Source organism: Poecile atricapillus, chromosome Z (genome assembly GCF_030490865.1).
Source record: "Poecile atricapillus isolate bPoeAtr1 chromosome Z, bPoeAtr1.hap1, whole genome shotgun sequence".
NCBI classification, from domain to species: Eukaryota; Metazoa; Chordata; class Aves; order Passeriformes; family Paridae; genus Poecile; species Poecile atricapillus.
The window spans coordinates 27,941,644-27,958,098 of record NC_081289.1 but is presented as its reverse complement, the minus strand read 5'-3'; the positions used below and the strand labels follow the sequence as shown (position 1 = coordinate 27,958,098).

Genomic DNA, 16,455 nt, shown 5'->3' with positions numbered 1-16,455 from the left:
GTGGTAGGTAATTTGTAATGGTGTTTCTTTTGTTTGTTTTGGGTTTCTTTTGTTTCAAAAATGTGAGGACTTCTGAAATGCTGCCACAGTGTGCAAGTTTGGTATATTTTCATGGCTTTTGCATGTACCTTCCAATAACGCTCATTAACTTGATATTTGGTTGGATCAACTCTCCAAATCATGTCCTATTTTGTCACCTACATTAATCTCGCTTCAGTATTTTTGAAATGGTCCTGTCTTCCATTACAAATTCGTCTGTAAAGGTTTTTTTGTTTTTTTTTAATTAACAAGAGTCTTTAAAAGCAATTGCCTTTGAATGTTTCTACATCTCTTTAAGATTTACTTGCGTCTCTCAGATTAAGGACTGAGTTTTACACTGTTTTTACAAAAACATAAACTCAACCCCGGGGCTGCGGCGAGTCCTCCTGCCGCCGCCATTATCAGGGCCGCGCGGCGCCCGGGGAACTACAATTCCCGGCAGCCCCCGCGCCGCCGCGCACAGAGAAGATGGCGGCCGCCACGGGGCGTGCGGCGGGAGCGGCGCCGGCGGGATACACGGGTGAGGGGCAGCGCCGGGTACCGGGAGCGGCGCCGGCGGGATACACGGGTGAGGGGCAGCGCGGGGTACCGGGAGCGGCGCCGGTAGGATACACGGGTGAGGGGCAGCGCGGGGAACGGGGCCGGGGTGGCAGCGGCGTCTCAGAACGGTGCGTCCCTCGCAGCTCTGGCGGTGAAGTTCGCGGAGCGGCAGCGCTCGCCACACTGCCTGTTGGTGAAGGAGCACCAGGTGCGGGAAGGGGCCGACACTGCGCACCCGCCTCGCCGCACGCTCTTCGTCCTCAACGTGCCCCCGTACTGCGGCCCGGTGAGTGGGGGCGGCTGGGGGCCGAGGACAGGGCCTTGCGGGCCCGGGAGCCGGCGTGCCTCGGGGCTGATACGGGCGGAGGGCCGGGCTAGGGCCCGGGGAGCTGCCCGGAGAGCTCTGCAGGCTGTGTGAGGGAGGCGTCGCTCCTGCTTTACTGTACCGCGTGTTTTCTCTTCGTGTTAAGGACGCTCTGTCTAGGCTGTTCTCTCGCTGCGGGCATGTGCAGTCTGTGGACATGTGTGACAAGCCAGGTCCAGGAGAGAAAAAAGATAAACTGACGTCCAAATTCTTCGATCACAAAACTCCGAAGGTAAAGCTTGCACAGGGGAGAGGAATACTGATGCTTTAGTGGGAAAAGATGGCAGATACTGAATGGTTCTTTTCAGAACATGAGGCAAGGGAAACCGTATGGGACATTGGGTGACGTGATTGCTTACTTAAATTTACGCTGTCTTTTTTTTTTTGCTATCCTACTTCCACTTGTGGCTTGACTTTTTTTTATATATTTTTAAGTTATTTGTACTGCAGTTGCTTGCTCCATCACCAGTGTCTCTAACATATCTGACTCACCTGGGTGTTTCTTTTCTTCTAGGGTTTTCAAGTAGCATACGTGGTGTTCAGGAAAGCAGCAGCTGTCCAGGCAGCCAAGGCTCTCTCAAAGGAAGGTCCCTTGCTAATATCAACAAAGAGCCACCCTGTGAAAACCGGCATTAGCAGTATGTCAGCTCTAGCTATCTTTCCATGGGCTAATGCCAGGGAAGAACTATACTCGTTGTTTGCTGAATTCTACCGTGCATGTCCCATTTTGTCCTAAGCTGGGGAATGTTCAGTGTTTTGTGTGCTTTTATTATTTACAGGGTAGCAATCTTATTGAACCAGGTATTGAAGTCTGGTCCGGTGACCCTGTGGGAGAGTGGGGACACTTGGAAGGGTCCTTTTTCCTGACATCTTTTCAGTATTGCATAGATTCAGAGATACTGTCTGCATCTTGTCCTCAAAATGGAGACCAGACACATGCAGCAGGCACCGGATGTCTGTCAAGTTGACAGCACTTCACATATAACCCCTGACAGAAGCACAGCCCTGAATGTCGTGCCCCTGGGCTTATAAGGCTAGCCCACTTCTGCCTGGGCAAGTTGCAAACTCTTCCCATTGCGTATTGGTTGTGCTCGCAGCCAAGTTGGTTTGAGCTGTGGTGGTGGGAAGCTGAACATAAATGGGAACAATGTGTCCTTCCCCCGCTCTAGAGTTCACTCTAGAGCTGCCCAAAAGCACCACACTAACCTGCTTCTAACAGCAGCTACTGCTGACTTGTGCCCTCTCTCTCCCAGAGTGGATCGCCAGCTATGAGGCCTCCATCGTGAATCCAAAGGAGCTGAAGGCTGAGGTGGATGCCTACATGCAAGACTACGATAAAAAGACGGCAGAGGTGAGGCCAGGCTAGGGAGGGAACCAAGCTAAGCAGTTTTCTTGGGGCAGAGGGAAAGAAGAGAGATTTCTCAGTGCTCCGGCCATATTGGGAAGGGCTGAGGATCCCTCTCTTTGCCAGAGGTTTTTTACTCCCAGTTGCTGGTGGTTTGGTCTGCAACACCTGACCCTTCCCCTAGGGCTTACAATGGATATCCCCAAATAAATTGGTTTGTGGCTGACATGCAATGTTGTGACTGAGAGTTATGGAGGACTGAGAATGCCTGTAGTCCTGATCCCATGGCTTCCTTTAAATCTCGTGTGGAAGCAGGAGCTGTAACTTTGCCTGTGTTTAAGGGAGGGCTGTGCGGGAGTTGTGCATTAGGCTGTACATCTGCACTGGGCTGCCTCACCCTCCTGACATTACAGGAAGAAGCCAAAGCAGCCAAGGAGGAGGGTGTTCCAGATGAGGAGGGCTGGGTGAAGGTGACCCGGAAGGGCCGGAAGCCTGGCCTGCCCCGGACAGAGGCTGCCAACCTGCGTGTGCTGGAGAAGGAGAAACAGAAAAGGGCCCGCAAAGAGCTGCTCAATTTCTATGCCTGGCAGCACCGCGAGACCAAGAGAGAGCGTGAGTGTGCAAGTCTCCTCCTACCCCTGCCCGTGTCTCTTGTGTCACACTGTGGCCCGAAGAGAGTCCTTCTGCCTTTGGGGGAGGCTACATCCAGCTGCCAGTAAGCAATTGGCTGGCTGGATCTGAACGGCCTCTTACCACCACCTGTCCTAGCAAGGGCTGATGGAATATTTTGTGGGAGGGTGTGTAGGTTGTGATTTTCCAAGAGGTGCTTATTCAGTCTGCACAAAGGCCGTGATTGAAGGGGGAAACTAGCCGATTCCTCCCCAAGAGGGAGCTGCAGCACCGCCAGAGATGAATGGCTGGAGCCCCAGCTTGGCACTCAGCCGAGGTGTAAAAGGACTCCCTCTGGAAAGTGTGTGTTTGTGGCTGTTGGGACTGAGCCCCTCCGGTGTGTGGAAGTGAAGCTCCCAGTAGAGGGAGGTCTGCTGCTCTCGTGTGACCTGTTCTTTCTTTGTGTTTTAGACATTGCCCAGTTAAGGAAGAAATTTGAGGAGGACAAGCAGAGGATTGCACTGATGCGAGCCCAGCGCAAGTTTCGGCCGTACTAGGTTGTGCTGAGCTGTTCTTCAGGTGCCTGTGCTGGGTAGGAGAGATGCCTACTGACTCCATTTGCCAAAGGATTTTGGGGAATTGAGGCAGCTTTGGATTGCCTTTGCCTTTGGATCTGAAATGGGAGATCCCAGCAACTGCTGCCGGAGGAGAGTTCCCTTTATTTGCACCGGTATCCTCCTGCTCTTCTGTCATTCAGCTCCATGGCACCACTTCTCAGGGTGCTCAGGTCAAGGGGCTGAGGCACATTCTGTGACAACCTGTATCTCCCTGCCACCCAAAAACACACCTCCTAAAGCTTGGTGAGAACTGGGATTGACCTAGCGCAGCCTCTGCCGGGGCAGGGAACGGCTGAAGAACTGTAAATAAACTGCTGCTACTGTTTTCAGAACATGGGAATGCTTCTCTCTCTCCCCCCTGGTCTCCTGTGGGAAACAGCTTCTTGTGTGCTGGGGTGGTGGTAAAAATTATGGCTTGTAACCTAATGCTCCTTTGCACATTTTATTGAAGGAACAAGGAGGAAAGCAACTTTAGGAAAAAACTAACTTCGACCTGTTGTCACAAGGAAAGATCAGTGGTTTGGTACAGAGCTCTACCCCTTATCTTGGTGATTCCCTCCCTGGCCAAGTATTGTGGTGCCCAGTCATCCAGCTGTGTGCATGGAGTTTGCAGCTATGTCTAGGCCATGGGAAATTCCTGATACCCAGAACTGTTGCAAGAACAAATGCCACTTTGAGCAACCTGGTTTGGAAAGAGAAACTAGACTCTCCACGCCCTGTTTCCACTTAACCTGTCCCCAGCCCACAGAAGGCAGGTAAGGATGGCAGCAGGCATGTTTAGGTGTGGGGCAGTGCTTTTGTACTGCTCCTGTAGCATTTGTGCACCTCTGGAAGTAAGTGGTAACTCTGTGAACAAAGTAACCCACCCAGCCCCAGGCTTTTAAACTTTTATTTTACTACCTACAACGTCGTTAGAGATGTGACCGTGAATGTAAGGCGGAAGTGGTGGTAAATTCCAGAGAGTTGAGATAAAATGGATTTACCCTCTCCTAAAAAACCAACTGCACATACAGTTTGCATTGCTTGCAGAGATGACAGGCCTGGCTGCTTCAGTGAGCTGTTTGCATCAATGTAACTGGGAGGCAGATCCTTGGTATGGCTTACCTAAGGCACACAGTGTGTAAAAATTGCTGCCTCCCAAGATGCATTTTAGCTGCTTGGGTGAATGGCCTGAAAGGAGGTTTGTTCTTCTGTAGTGTCAAGAAGACAGACTTAACATTAGAACATTAACCTTTATTTAGGACAGAAATCATCTCTGCCAACTTTTCCATAATTTGTAGTTCTCCCAGCTGCTTCAGCTAGAGGATTAGGGACATTCTCTAGTGTTCATTAAAATGGCCTTCTCTGCACAGGTGAGCTCTTATTAAAGCTGATTCTTAAAAAAAAGTAGCTCTCACAGTAGAACAGAGACACTGAGGCCCTCTGAGCTCATGCATCTATGGAAGTAAGAAGAGAAGCAGAACACTTTCCTTGTTTTTCAGCAGGTTAAATCCTAGGAGCAGCCTGTCTGCACCATCCACAGGGAGGAGGCAAGATGAGTCACCTCTCTTGCAGTGCCAAAGCTGCTGCTGCTGTCACAGAGGATGCCTCTGCCTGTGTTTGCTCCATTTCAGGGTGCAAGTTTGGAGTAAGCCAAGGGGAAGGCCACTCCGGGCCTCTATCCCTGTACTCACAGAGCTGGAAGTAGAGCAAGGATTCCTTCTCCCTTTGGCAAATGAGGTACTTTGCTCTGCTCTCCTTCAGAGAACCCCTGTCAGACCTGCTTCCACCCTGCAGTGAGCTAAGCATAGGAAAGATTATCACAATCTGATGTTGGATCCGAGGTAGGAATGATGATAAATCTGGAGCTTGCTTGTTAGCTCCCAGTTCTCCTGGACTGCTGCAGTTGTGAGGGCTTCCTAAAGTCTGGCCCTGGTGTTATGTGATGTCAGGAAGTTGCTGATGATCCCAGATACCATCTTGGGCTCGTTCAGGTGCACAAAATGACTCCCAGGCACTTCTGCTAACTGGATGTGCTGGAGGGAAAGGACACAAGATGTGGACCAGGAAAGTGTTCCCTCAGGCACACACTGCTTGCTTTATGACACTCGTGGGAAGGGACAGGGCAAGTGAGGCAGGATAGAGATGGGAGAACCAGGGAAGAGCTGGGTCCAGAGGGCAGTACTTACTTGGGACTTAGGCAGCAAGGACAAAGTTGTCTTCCTCCCCCCATTTCACCCCTCTCCACCCCATGTGAGGGCTGTGCTGTTCAAGACAAATCACCTAGTGGATGGTGTCCACCAAGGTCAGCTTCTTCCCAGCTGCTGTTCCCAGGCTGGTGGCAAATCAAGATGCAAGGATGAAGTTTGCTCTCACCTCTTTGAGGGCAGACTCAAATGCCTCCTGCAGAGCTTTCACAAAGTGATTTCTGCTGGGTAGGTTGTGTGGTACCAAGAGTCCATCTTGTGATCTGAAAAACAACAGTGAGGCTCAGTACAGCACCCAGTGTGCCTCCATTTGTCTTCGTGGCTGTCCTGGGCAGAAGTGGTGTCCACAAGACAGTAGGGTGACAGACCCAGCTGCTCTTTCCAGGCTGCTGCTAAAAGGTGGGTGGCAGGGTCATACGTGGTAGTCACAATGCACCACACAGCTTGGCTAAGCAGCTGTTTTCTATCAGACTCTGTAAAACCTTGGGTAACTGCCTAGTGCTATCAGAGTGGAGACCGGCTAAATATTGTCCTCCCTGGGCTGGCTCTGTAACTGGTCTGAGAACATCATTCCCTGTCCTGTTCTGCTTAGTGCTCTTTACTTTTTCCTTCCTTAGAGTTTCCATATCTCCCTTCAGTCCCTTCTGCTTCTCTTTGCTGCTTATTTAACCAGGTTGTGTCCTGCTCAGAGAGGGAGCTACCAGGGCAGTTGCCCTGAAGTCAGCATTAGATCTCCCGCAGAGCTGATGATGCCGTCTCCTACTGTGCTGGTGATGGGACAAGAGGACATCCCAGGCTCAAAGGCATGTCTATGGCCCAGAGGACTTGACCTCATCACAATGTTACATTTCTGGACAAGCAGGAATAACCTGAACCTCTTATGATACTAAAACAGGTCAGGGAAGGCAAAACTGCACCTCTTTTCTCAACTGCTAGCACTTCCTCTTGTTTTCTAGACAATCTTTTAACAGCACCCCACTGGCCAAGGTAGCCAAGAGCCCTGCACACCTTGCCCTCCAAGGAGGTGGGAAAAGGCAGAGGACAACTCACAGAACAAACTGTGAACCCAGACAGCTTAACAGCTTGTGGGACTCTGTGCAAGCCACTGGCCATGTCCCCAAAGCTGCTTGCTCCAGGTGCCACACAAAAGAGCTTGCAGGAGCTCAGTCAGACCACGGGCTTCAAGAGCAGTTGGAGGAGATGGAGGCTGCTGTAGTTTCACCTGTTTGCTCAGGCAAGAGGTTTTTGGGCCTGGAGAAGGGGGCAGGCTGGGTTGCTGACTGGAGTAGTCAGGTCAGGAGGATAGCAAGTATGGGTGGTGCTGTGGAGGGTCATGTAGTTGCCAGGATGGTCCCTTGCTGTAGTGCCAAGGAATGTGAAGTTGTGAGGTGGGATTGTGAAGCATAGGGAAGATGGGGCAGGACTGTATCCTCAGTCAGCCTTGCACCAGGGAGTCCCAGCATGAAAGCAGAGTGCCAGGCTGGGAGGATGTTCCAGTTGCTCTCTGCCTTCTCCAGGAGCCTGCCCAACTCAGGGCAGTGGTGAGGAACTGGCAAATACTTCTCACATTTGAAGCTGTACTGTTACCCTAGCTGGCCAAAAGTCTGGATGACTGGTGCAGAGGAAGGGGTAGTGGAGGACTCCTTCCTAGCCTTCATTCCTTCCACTGAGAGACATCAAGGGTTGGTGTGGTTTGTGCCTCACTCACATGATGATGAGAACACGGTCCTGGATCTTCTGCAGGAGCTTCACACACTGCTCCACTGTGAAGAACTCTCGACTCTGCTGCAGGTGCAAAGAGAGGGAAAGTTTCAAAGGTCAGGGACAGCAGCTGGGGGCAGGGGCCTCCCCAAGCCCTCCTGCACAAGTGGTTCTGAAGGTAGAAGTAGCTGGCCCTGAAGCTTCCATGCTGGGACATGACAAGCATCCAGGCTGCACAAAGAAGTAGCTGGCTCTGCAAAGGCTCCTTCTGTCCAGCTGTGTTTCAGGGCTGCCAACAACATTGCCTGCTGAGCTGCAGCACATATGGGAATGATCTCATGGAGAAAAGCTTTAAAAATCCTTTTACTAAAAAGGAGAGAGTACATTACCCTGGTTTCCATATCCTGACAGTAGCACAGGTAGAGGAGGCCCTAGTTGCTCAAAAGTGGCACAAAACTATCAAAATACCAAACCTAAGGACTTTGCTCCACTCCCCTTCTTATTCAGGTCACCTGACAAAGAAGCTGACAGAAAGCACCCATCCATCTGTTGCCTGAAGAGTTATAACAGCAGGAAAATGTGGCAAGGAGGCCCTGGGGCAGAGGAACTTCTAAAAAAACAAATGGTAACATTTTCCAGTGACTCTGTAAGCTGAATCCATGATCAAGTGCAGACTCTTTCAAAAGCATCATTTAAAGGACACATGGGAATTAAGAAAGCAGAAAGTAAATGGCTGGGTGGAGGCAGGGCCTAGCTCAGTGAGCAGGCATCCTCTATTTGAATGTTCTCTAAGCTCAGGGCTCCAAAGTAGCAAGGGGGCACATCAGAAGAGCAGTGCTCACCGTACGGGCTCTCATGTCTCTGTTATACACCAGGCCTGGAAAGAAAAAACAAAACGTTTTCATGTTTCATAGAAGCAGGAGTTGTTCTGTTTTAATTTGTTTCTGGGGTCTGCCCAAGACTTTTTGAGATGCGAGGAATAGGACTGATTCAGATTTCTCCTTTTTTAAATTTCTTTCGTTTAGCTGTTCTAGGATTTGAACACCAAACCCAGTTGCTGGGAATGGAGAACTATGCCTCCAGACTTAATTGATCCCATTCAGGCTGCATAAATCTGTAGCTAGGGCACCCTGTACCCTGCAGAAGACAATGGCTGTTGGCACCAGTCCCTTCGCACACCCAGCAGTGGCCCAGCATCACACAGCCCCTTACCAGCGGGTGTCTCAGTTGCTCCTCGCTGCAGCAGGATTGCCCCACCCTCCGCTGTCAGATGGCTGTTTGCTTCTAAAAGCCTGAGGGAGACATGGCAGAGAGATTGTGATGCTGGAAAAAGGGAGGATGTGAAGCAAAAATGGCATGACAAGGCGACAGTGAGCTCTCAAGTTGCTTCAGAAAGAAGCGGGAAGAAGCATCAGCTTCTGGCAGCAGAAGCAAAAGGTCTTGCTGGGATTCCAGAAGAGGACTTGAAAGGTGAAATACAGGGACAGTTTTCCTTTCTCATTTGTGCAGCTGTAACTCTGTTGAGGTGAGGGCAGGCAGTAAATAAAGAGGATGGATGGGAACCCACCTCTGCAATGCTGCTTCGGGGCTCCGTGCTTTGGGAGTTTGCGGCTTTGCTTCCAGACTCAGTAGTCCGTCAATCACCTTCCGTTTTGATTTCAGCCATTCCTCAGTGTCCTGAAACACAGAGAGGTAGGGAAGAGGAGTAACCCCTTTCTTCTGAATGATTTTCCCCCTTATTGGAGAGTGCAAGAGGGAATTTCACCCTTCCACATCCCTCAGAAGTGGTACCAGGTATGGGTATCTTATTAAAAATGTCAATTTCTGGGAGAAAGGGAACATCAATACTGCTGTAATGAACTTAATAATTTTTTATCCTTGCTATCTTTTCTAACCCTTCCTACCTCACTTCCGAGTTGAGGACAACTCTCCAAAGTTTGGTATTTTTTGTCTCTAACCTATGGCTTCTGTCCCACTACTGCCAACAAAAGCTCCGGTACCTGGTAGCAATGATGGCAAGTTGGGAATGTAGCTTTATGAACTGCCAGGAACAGAAAAAGAAATCCACCAATCTTGTACCCAGGTCATCCAACAAGCTGTTGGCAAAAAGATAACCTCAGCTGGCAGATGACTGGACAGAGGTTCTAGTTTCCTTTGTACAAGGGCTTGGCACAGACAAGCAAATTTCAGTGCTAAGGGACTACAAGATGTGGATCTATACCAAGTGTGCTCCAAGGGCCACCCTAAGGACAGATTTCAGTCTGTGCAACAAGGGACTTGTATGACCTACCAGGAAGTGGTCACATCAGTGCTTTCTCTGAACAAGTGAGGGAAAGAAAAAAAGCATCTATTTTTGTGTTTTTAAAAAGTGAAGGGAAGGACACATGAGATCTAACCTCTGGAGCTAGAAGAAAGCCAAGACTTTCCAGCAGGATCAGCTTGTCCACCATCTCAGGATAAAGGAAACAGAACTGAGGAGAGATGAAACAATAAGAGAATGAAAAGCCGAGCACTGAGTGATGTCTTTATCCTATGGCATGGGAGAGGGGTCAGGGAAGAGCCTCTCCTCCCCTGAGATCCAGGTTTGTCCCTGCATTCCTATCCCATTTGTTGTTGCAGCTGCAGAAATCACAACCCCATGAAGAAATTATGCTTTACTCACCATTCCTGCCACAGCCCCACCTGCAAAGGAGAAAAGGGTGCTCAGTAATGCACAGAACAGCCCCTGGTAACAGAAATTCACCTTCCCCACAGCAGGAGGTGCCTCAGAAATAAAAATGTGCATTGTATCATGGGACAAAACCCCAGTATAGAGGAGAGCTCTCCCAGCCCGCAACAGGCAGGGAGAGACCAGGGCTGCTGACCTGCTGTATTCCCCAACTTGTGCCATTCCCACATCCCACAAGCAGCAAAGGCCAAGGAGGAGTTACTGTTTAAAATGCCTTGGTGTGCAGGTCCTGTGAGCTGTGACCAGAGCAGCCCTGGGGAGCAAATTCCAAATTGTGGCAAAATCAAATCATACTCCAGGACTTAAAGGGATGGATCCTGGAGTCCAGTTCCCCTCAGCCAGCTTTATAGCCCACCAAATGGGCTGTCTGTTTCCAGGCTTTGTGGGGACCAGGGAGGAAGGCCTGCTGTGAATTCTCCCGTGTAGACCATGCCTTTTTGCCAATCTCTGTTTCCTCCTGTGAGTGGGGGAAATGCTCACAGCAAGAGTTACCACTGTCCATACTACAGGATCTTGAAAACAGGCATTTCAAACACGGGCACAGATTTTTGAAACACTCATGCAGGAACCTCGTACTTGGCATAATATAATAAATATTCCAACCCAGCTCCTAGCAGCATGTCTTGGAAGTTAATTATCTACTGATTTCTATTAATCTCATCGCTTGCAAGGACTGGAGACACTTACCCATACTGTGACCCATCAGGGTGAACCGTCTCCACTGCAAGGCTAAATGGCAACAGAGAAAAGCAGATAGTGCTAAGTTAGAAACCAGAGCAGCAACATCTTGCTGCTACTCCACTGACAGGGGCCCTTTCTCCCAGGAGGGCTTTTGCACTGCTACATTCTCTTCTTAATCCAGAAACTAAACAGCTAAGTAGGCCGGTTTTGAAGAAAAAGAGCATTCACCACCTCATTTCCGTGTCGTTAAGACATTCAGCTCTCAAGCTCTCTCTGTATGTCAAACAAACTCCAGCAAAGTCCCATTCACTGCCAGACCTGGGACTGGCAAGAAGCAGAAGAGCCTGACTGGGTAGCATCTGGTGGAAGAGAGAAACCTTGACAGAGCATCCTGCTGCAGGGCATTCTGCAAGACGTGTGAGGACACAGAGCCAGGTCTGCTGCACTGAGGGAAGTATGATTCCAAGTGAAAGCTTTCTGCACCATTTAGCACATCAGGCTCTTCAGTCCATTTTTAGGGCACTCTGGGAGGCTTACAGGAAAATACAGCTTTATCAGTTCTGCCCATCTGAAATATACCTCACTGAAAGATGGGAACATCTGAGAGCTTCTAGATGCTCTTTTGTGTACTGAAGGGGGGATGTAAAACCACACATGCCAAGTATACAAATGGACAGTTACATCAGGAGTTATTACAAGACACTTTGACTTTCAGATTTCTCAGTATGATACTAAAGCAAGTAGCAAACTGCCATCAGGGAGAACCAGAAGTTTCCAACTTCGTCCTAACACTGGTGAGGGGGTCACTGACTACTTACAAAAAGCCAGTCTGGCAAAACTATTTAGTTGCATCTCCCACTTTACCACTACTGCTTTTTTTTTTAAGTATAGAAACACTACAGAAACACCCAGGGCTTACAGCTTCTTCCTTTCCCAAAACAGTGAGAAAGGGGGATGCTTATTCAGTCACAAAGCACTGGGTAATGTCAAACTGAGAAGCAGAGGGAACTGATTCCTCTCCTGGCAGTAAGTGCTGCTTGTTTGTCGGAAGGAGCAGGACCAATACAGCACCCCCTCGAGGGTTCCTTCAACTACCCACCTGCTGCCACCCGGCGCACATCCGTCACATAATCTAGGAAATGGTAGGGGCAGCCTGCGGGTCGGTGGGATGACAAACCATGGCCAGAAAAATCCATTGCCACATAATAACAACCTGAAAGGGAAAGAGTATCAGATGTGCAGCCTGGCCGTACAACACAAGCCATCTTGATGAGCCAGACCTACCTCTGGGGAGCAATGGAATGAGCTTGTCAAAGGTGTTGGCATTGTCCAACCAGCCATGCAAACACAGCACAGGGTGCCCCTCTGAGGGTCCCCAGGCCTTGGCTGCCACATGTCCCCAGGGCACAGGGAACTTCAGCTCTGAGAACATGCCCAAAACAGGGTGATGTCCTTGGAGAGTCACGTAGTTGGAGCAGGTCCCAGGGGTCTTGTTAATGGTCTAGAGCTCTGAAAAGAGTAATACAGGTCTTTAGTAACTCACCAGTCTCCTGTGGTCTTAATTAGCAGCTTGCTGATTTATAGCTCCCTATTCAACATCCCAAGCTGCCTGTTTGGGGAATCCTCCTCCCAGCACGTACTAGCTATGCTCCTAGGAAGAAATAAGTTTTCCCTATGCAGGAGGAGAAAGCCTTCTCTGTGTCTCTGCAGCAGCTGCAACTCAACCAGAAGGCGCAGGAGACCTGGCAAGAGGGAACCATGTAGAATTCCCCTAGCTAGCTGCAGTCAGCCATGCACCTGTCCTGTACCAAAAAGACAGTTTGGGGAATAACAATGCTGCTTCCAGCATTAGACTGTTACCACCTTGCCCCCTTTTACCTTGGTGCTTCTCTTTCGCACAACTGGCTGGCACATTTGCGAGAGCAGCTGGCTCTGTGCTGCACAGCAGGTCACTGCTGCCACCCGCCTGTGCACCCCTCAGGGCCAGGGGTCTTGGCATGGGAGCCACACCTACCAGGCACTTGCTCGACCTCAAACCATTTCATCCACCTGGCAATCACAGACCCTTGCTCAAGCGCCAGCTCCTGAGTGAACCCAGCCTCTGGCAACCCTCCAGTGGTGGTTTAAACATCTTCCTTTTATCCCCAAGCCACGGGAAACCTGACTATCCCTATCTCCAAGTCTCTCATGTCATATCCCCTTCCAAGTGACTTATCTTGCGTATCGGCTCCCTTAAATAGCCCTCTAAGACCACACAGCAATTAAATCACTCTACAGCAAGTCCCTCCTGAGCCCATACCTCTCTAGGGAGTGAGGACAGAGGGGGTAGGCTGCTGTCAGGGCCCTGATGGTCCCAATCAGCCAAGCCTGGGGCTCCCCCGAGTGTGTTTAAGCTCGGCCCAGGACCAGCCGCAGCAGGGCTGCCGGAGTGCCGGTCTCCATCAGCAACGCTGTCGCCCCAAGAACCGTGGCCCTGCCTGCTGATCACGGGGCTGTGTCTTATCCCAGCTGCCCTCGCTGGCCCAGATCTTGACAAACAACCGTGGGCTGACTTTCCATGGTGTGACCATGGACCTGCCCTATCCTGAGGGCCTGGGCTCCTGACATAGCCTGATGGGCCTCCCCAGTCACTCCTTCCTGGGCCCAGCGGGGCTCCGGCCCTGGGGTCCCCCGGGCCTGGGGTGAGGCCTCCCCGGGCGGGCAGGAAGCGCCGCTACACCCGGGCCTTCGCCTCGGGGCGCCCTGAAGCGCCTGCTCCCGGTCCTGCTCCCGGCTCCGGGGAAGGGCTGCCCGGGGACCGACCCCCGCCCGACGCAGAGAGCAGCCCCCGGAGCGCCACGGCCGACCCGGCCCCGTCTCCCTTCACCTCCCTCCCGTAGCACCCCGGCACCCTCCTACCGCTCCGTGCGGCCGGGCCGGCTGAGCAGAGGCGGGGGCAGGGCCCGGCAGGGCGGGCCGGGCCGGCTGCACCGCCCCGCTGCCCGCCTCCCTGGGGCGCCCGGCCGCCGCCCCCGCCTCTGTCTGCTTCGGGCTGAGTAAGAAGAACGGGAACTTAACGGTGGCTGTGGGGTCTGGAGCTGCGAACAACCTCCTGGGAGTGATGGGAGTCTCTGAGGGGTCGAAATCAAGGAGGTATGGCTGCATCCTTGACTACCTCTACAAGACACATTACTGGTGATGGAAACTGCCTGTACTGTGGTGACACAGTGTGACATGTTTTAACTGTGACCCAGGAGCTTCATATTGACATCAAACAGGCCCAGTGCTTGACACTAACACTGCACTTCTGTCACTCTTTGATAGAGAGACTCTTCTGAACTCCTAACACTTGCTGAAATCATGTTGCTTCAGGGACAAGAGTCACCCTCCCATACTGTGACCCATCACAGTGAACTGACTCTGCTACAGGGCCACACTGCCACAGATACACAGCAGACAGCACTCCCTTAGCCACTCCACTCCTCTTCTGCGGAAACAAACCCCTCTCAGATGGAGAGGTTTCTATACAGTTTGCCTCATTAATTGCCCAAAAAGGTGATGTCCGCACAGATCAAGTTTCAAGGAAGCCAATACCCGAGTATGGCTGCTTGCTGGTGCCTCTCATTTCGTCCAGCAGTCTGTCTGCTAGGCCTAATGCAGACCACAACCATTCCTCTTCAGTCAAGGACTCTGCGGTCAAAGGAGGCAAAGTCAAATCACACTGTGAGCAGGGGGACCCCTTGCTGGAACAGTTGAAGGAAGCAGAATGAATGTATGTTCTTAGGGAATCATTTTTATATTGGTAACTGAAAGCCCTATGCTCAGTTCAGCACATCAGTCTTCTAAATTACACAATATATTTTCAGAACAGCCTAAAAAGCTTGAAAGAAACCGGTGTAGAAGCTTGGAGTTCTATTTCTCTTGCCTAGCTCTAACTCATCCTGGCAAAATGGGCTTTGCACCACGGCAGTTGAGACGTAACCTTGGGGACCCATCACTGAGAAGAAACAGGAGAGCTGTGTAGCTTGCAGCCTCCTTTCCATGTGAGCCATTAGAAATTAAATCAGAACATGAATTTTTACAGGTTTGCACAGTGTCCAGAGCCTTGCTTTTTCTTAGGCCTCCATACTGGAGGTGCAGGAAAACAGACTACAAGGACTGGGGAACCTTGCAGAAGGAGAGAGGCCACAGTAACTTCTACAGCTTCTCTCTTAAACTGTCAGAGGTGGGTGGCTGATTACAAAAGTCAAAAAGCAAGAGACAGCTTGGCAGAACAGATTTGTAAAATGCACTCAGTAATAATGATCAATAATCAAATAGCTGCTGCTTCTAACTGAAGGAATGGCCCTCTTGTGAATTCCTAGAATTCCTCCTCAACAAGCCACCAGACGGCAGTGTAATTGTTAGGCAGCCTGGCTGCTGCTAGGCTTGTGGTTCTTCAGTCTATGACATGACTTTTGAGGATGAGGACCCTGTGCCATGAGAAGTTATGTGGTCTGTTGGCACACACTCCAGTGGTTGGTGGGATAACAGGTCATGGCCAGGAAAATCCATTGCCACTCATGAGCCAGACCCACTTCTATGGAGCAGTGAAATGAGCCCACAGAAGGTGGTGGCATTGTCCAGCCAGCCATAAAAGCACAGCACAGATTATCCCAAGCCTTGGCTAACACCTGTGCTTGGGGCATGGGGGACTTCACCTCCAAGAATTTGTACCCACCAGCAACATCCTCTGAGAGCTACATGCTGCAGCTGGTTCCACAGAGCTTGTTGCGAGGCAGAAGTTCTGGACAGACCTTGAAGGTAGGTGGTAGTTACCCAAGTTGTTTACCTGTCAGCCCTGACCTCTACCTAATACCAGTTATTGGGCACAAACCTTGTTTGGGATAATTCTGGGATCTGTAATTAAGCTGTAAATGTTTGCCCTGGTGGTATATGCATCACCACCAAGAGGTCTTGGACCACCATACTGGGCTCTCTCCCCTATTCCAGCAGCCAGTAGGATCTGGGCTCTCGTTGCTTTGGGTCACAGAGATTATTCTGGGACTCAGGTGGGAATAATGCATTCTCTAATGATGTTGGACTCCTATGATCTGCATCCTAAATCTCTTCTGGTAAGACGCTACATCAGCAGCTGCCTGAAGAGAACAGAAAAATTCCTCACAGAAATGATTTGGAATAGGTGATTTCAGATAGTCCAAGTGGAGAAGATTGCACTGGGATGTGTTCTGTACCCTCCCCTCAGCGGCAGGACTGTCACCCTGTTAGCCAAGCCAGATTGTTGAGCTCCTCCAGGTCCCTCATACCTTCTCTAGCAATGCTACTCACCCCTCTAAAAGAGCAGCACAACACTTTATAAGACTGCATATCTCCTCCAGCACAGCTTGGAAAACCCCCCAAGGGGAGGGCACTATGCAGGATGCACAGCAGAATTTGGATGGCTCACAGAATTTATATGGCTGCATCTACTTCTAGTAAGTGCTACAGGCCACTGCAGTGGGATTGCTGCTCATGGAGGACCAAACTAGACTCTGCCTGGAAAGGTGCTGAGGCGTTGGCTAGGCTACACTGGAACTGGTGGTAAGAAAGGCTGGTTTTGAATAAAGAACTGTGAGTCACTGTGATATATCCCATGTGCTTAGTAAAAGGTTAATTTAACCACTCTG

General features: G+C 50.6%; 2 protein-coding genes across 8 annotated transcripts; one reads left to right on the top strand and one right to left on the bottom strand.

Annotated features, from left to right (window-relative positions):
• The first annotated feature begins 466 nt into the window (after nt 1-466).
• LOC131592647 (ribosomal RNA-processing protein 7 homolog A-like) lies at nt 467-3,846 on the top strand. 3 transcript variants are annotated; one of them, XM_058864298.1, is made up of 7 exons: nt 467-559; nt 723-865; nt 1,050-1,175; nt 1,458-1,581; nt 2,197-2,294; nt 2,702-2,900; nt 3,369-3,846. In XM_058864298.1, exons 1-7 carry the CDS (start codon nt 508-510, stop codon nt 3,452-3,454), a joined length of 828 nt encoding a protein of 275 aa, XP_058720281.1. In that variant the 5' UTR covers nt 467-507; the 3' UTR covers nt 3,455-3,846. The 3 variants fall into 3 exon arrangements, with proteins under 3 accessions (XP_058720281.1, XP_058720280.1, XP_058720279.1); XM_058864297.1 differs by having other exon boundaries at nt 475-607; XM_058864296.1 differs by having other exon boundaries at nt 493-655.
• Nucleotides 3,847-3,979: 133 nt separating this feature from the next.
• On the bottom strand, nt 3,980-13,774 carry LOC131592648 (serine hydrolase-like protein). Of its 5 annotated transcripts, XM_058864303.1 has the most exons (13): nt 13,110-13,696; nt 12,095-12,319; nt 11,910-12,023; nt 10,817-10,858; nt 10,064-10,083; nt 9,798-9,872; nt 8,969-9,078; nt 8,614-8,693; nt 8,244-8,278; nt 7,409-7,485; nt 5,870-5,963; nt 5,683-5,758; nt 3,980-5,529 (listed from the first exon to the last, which is right to left on the bottom strand). In XM_058864303.1, the coding sequence occupies exons 2-12, from the start codon at nt 12,240-12,242 to the stop codon at nt 5,690-5,692; spliced, it is 864 nt and encodes a 287-aa protein (XP_058720286.1). In that variant the 5' UTR covers nt 12,243-12,319; nt 13,110-13,696; the 3' UTR covers nt 3,980-5,529; nt 5,683-5,689. The 5 variants fall into 5 exon arrangements, with proteins under 5 accessions (XP_058720286.1, XP_058720283.1, XP_058720285.1 ...); XM_058864300.1 differs by lacking the exons at nt 5,683-5,758; nt 13,110-13,696 and adding an exon at nt 13,709-13,774; XM_058864302.1 differs by having other exon boundaries at nt 3,980-5,758.
• Nucleotides 13,775-16,455: the final 2,681 nt, after the last annotated feature.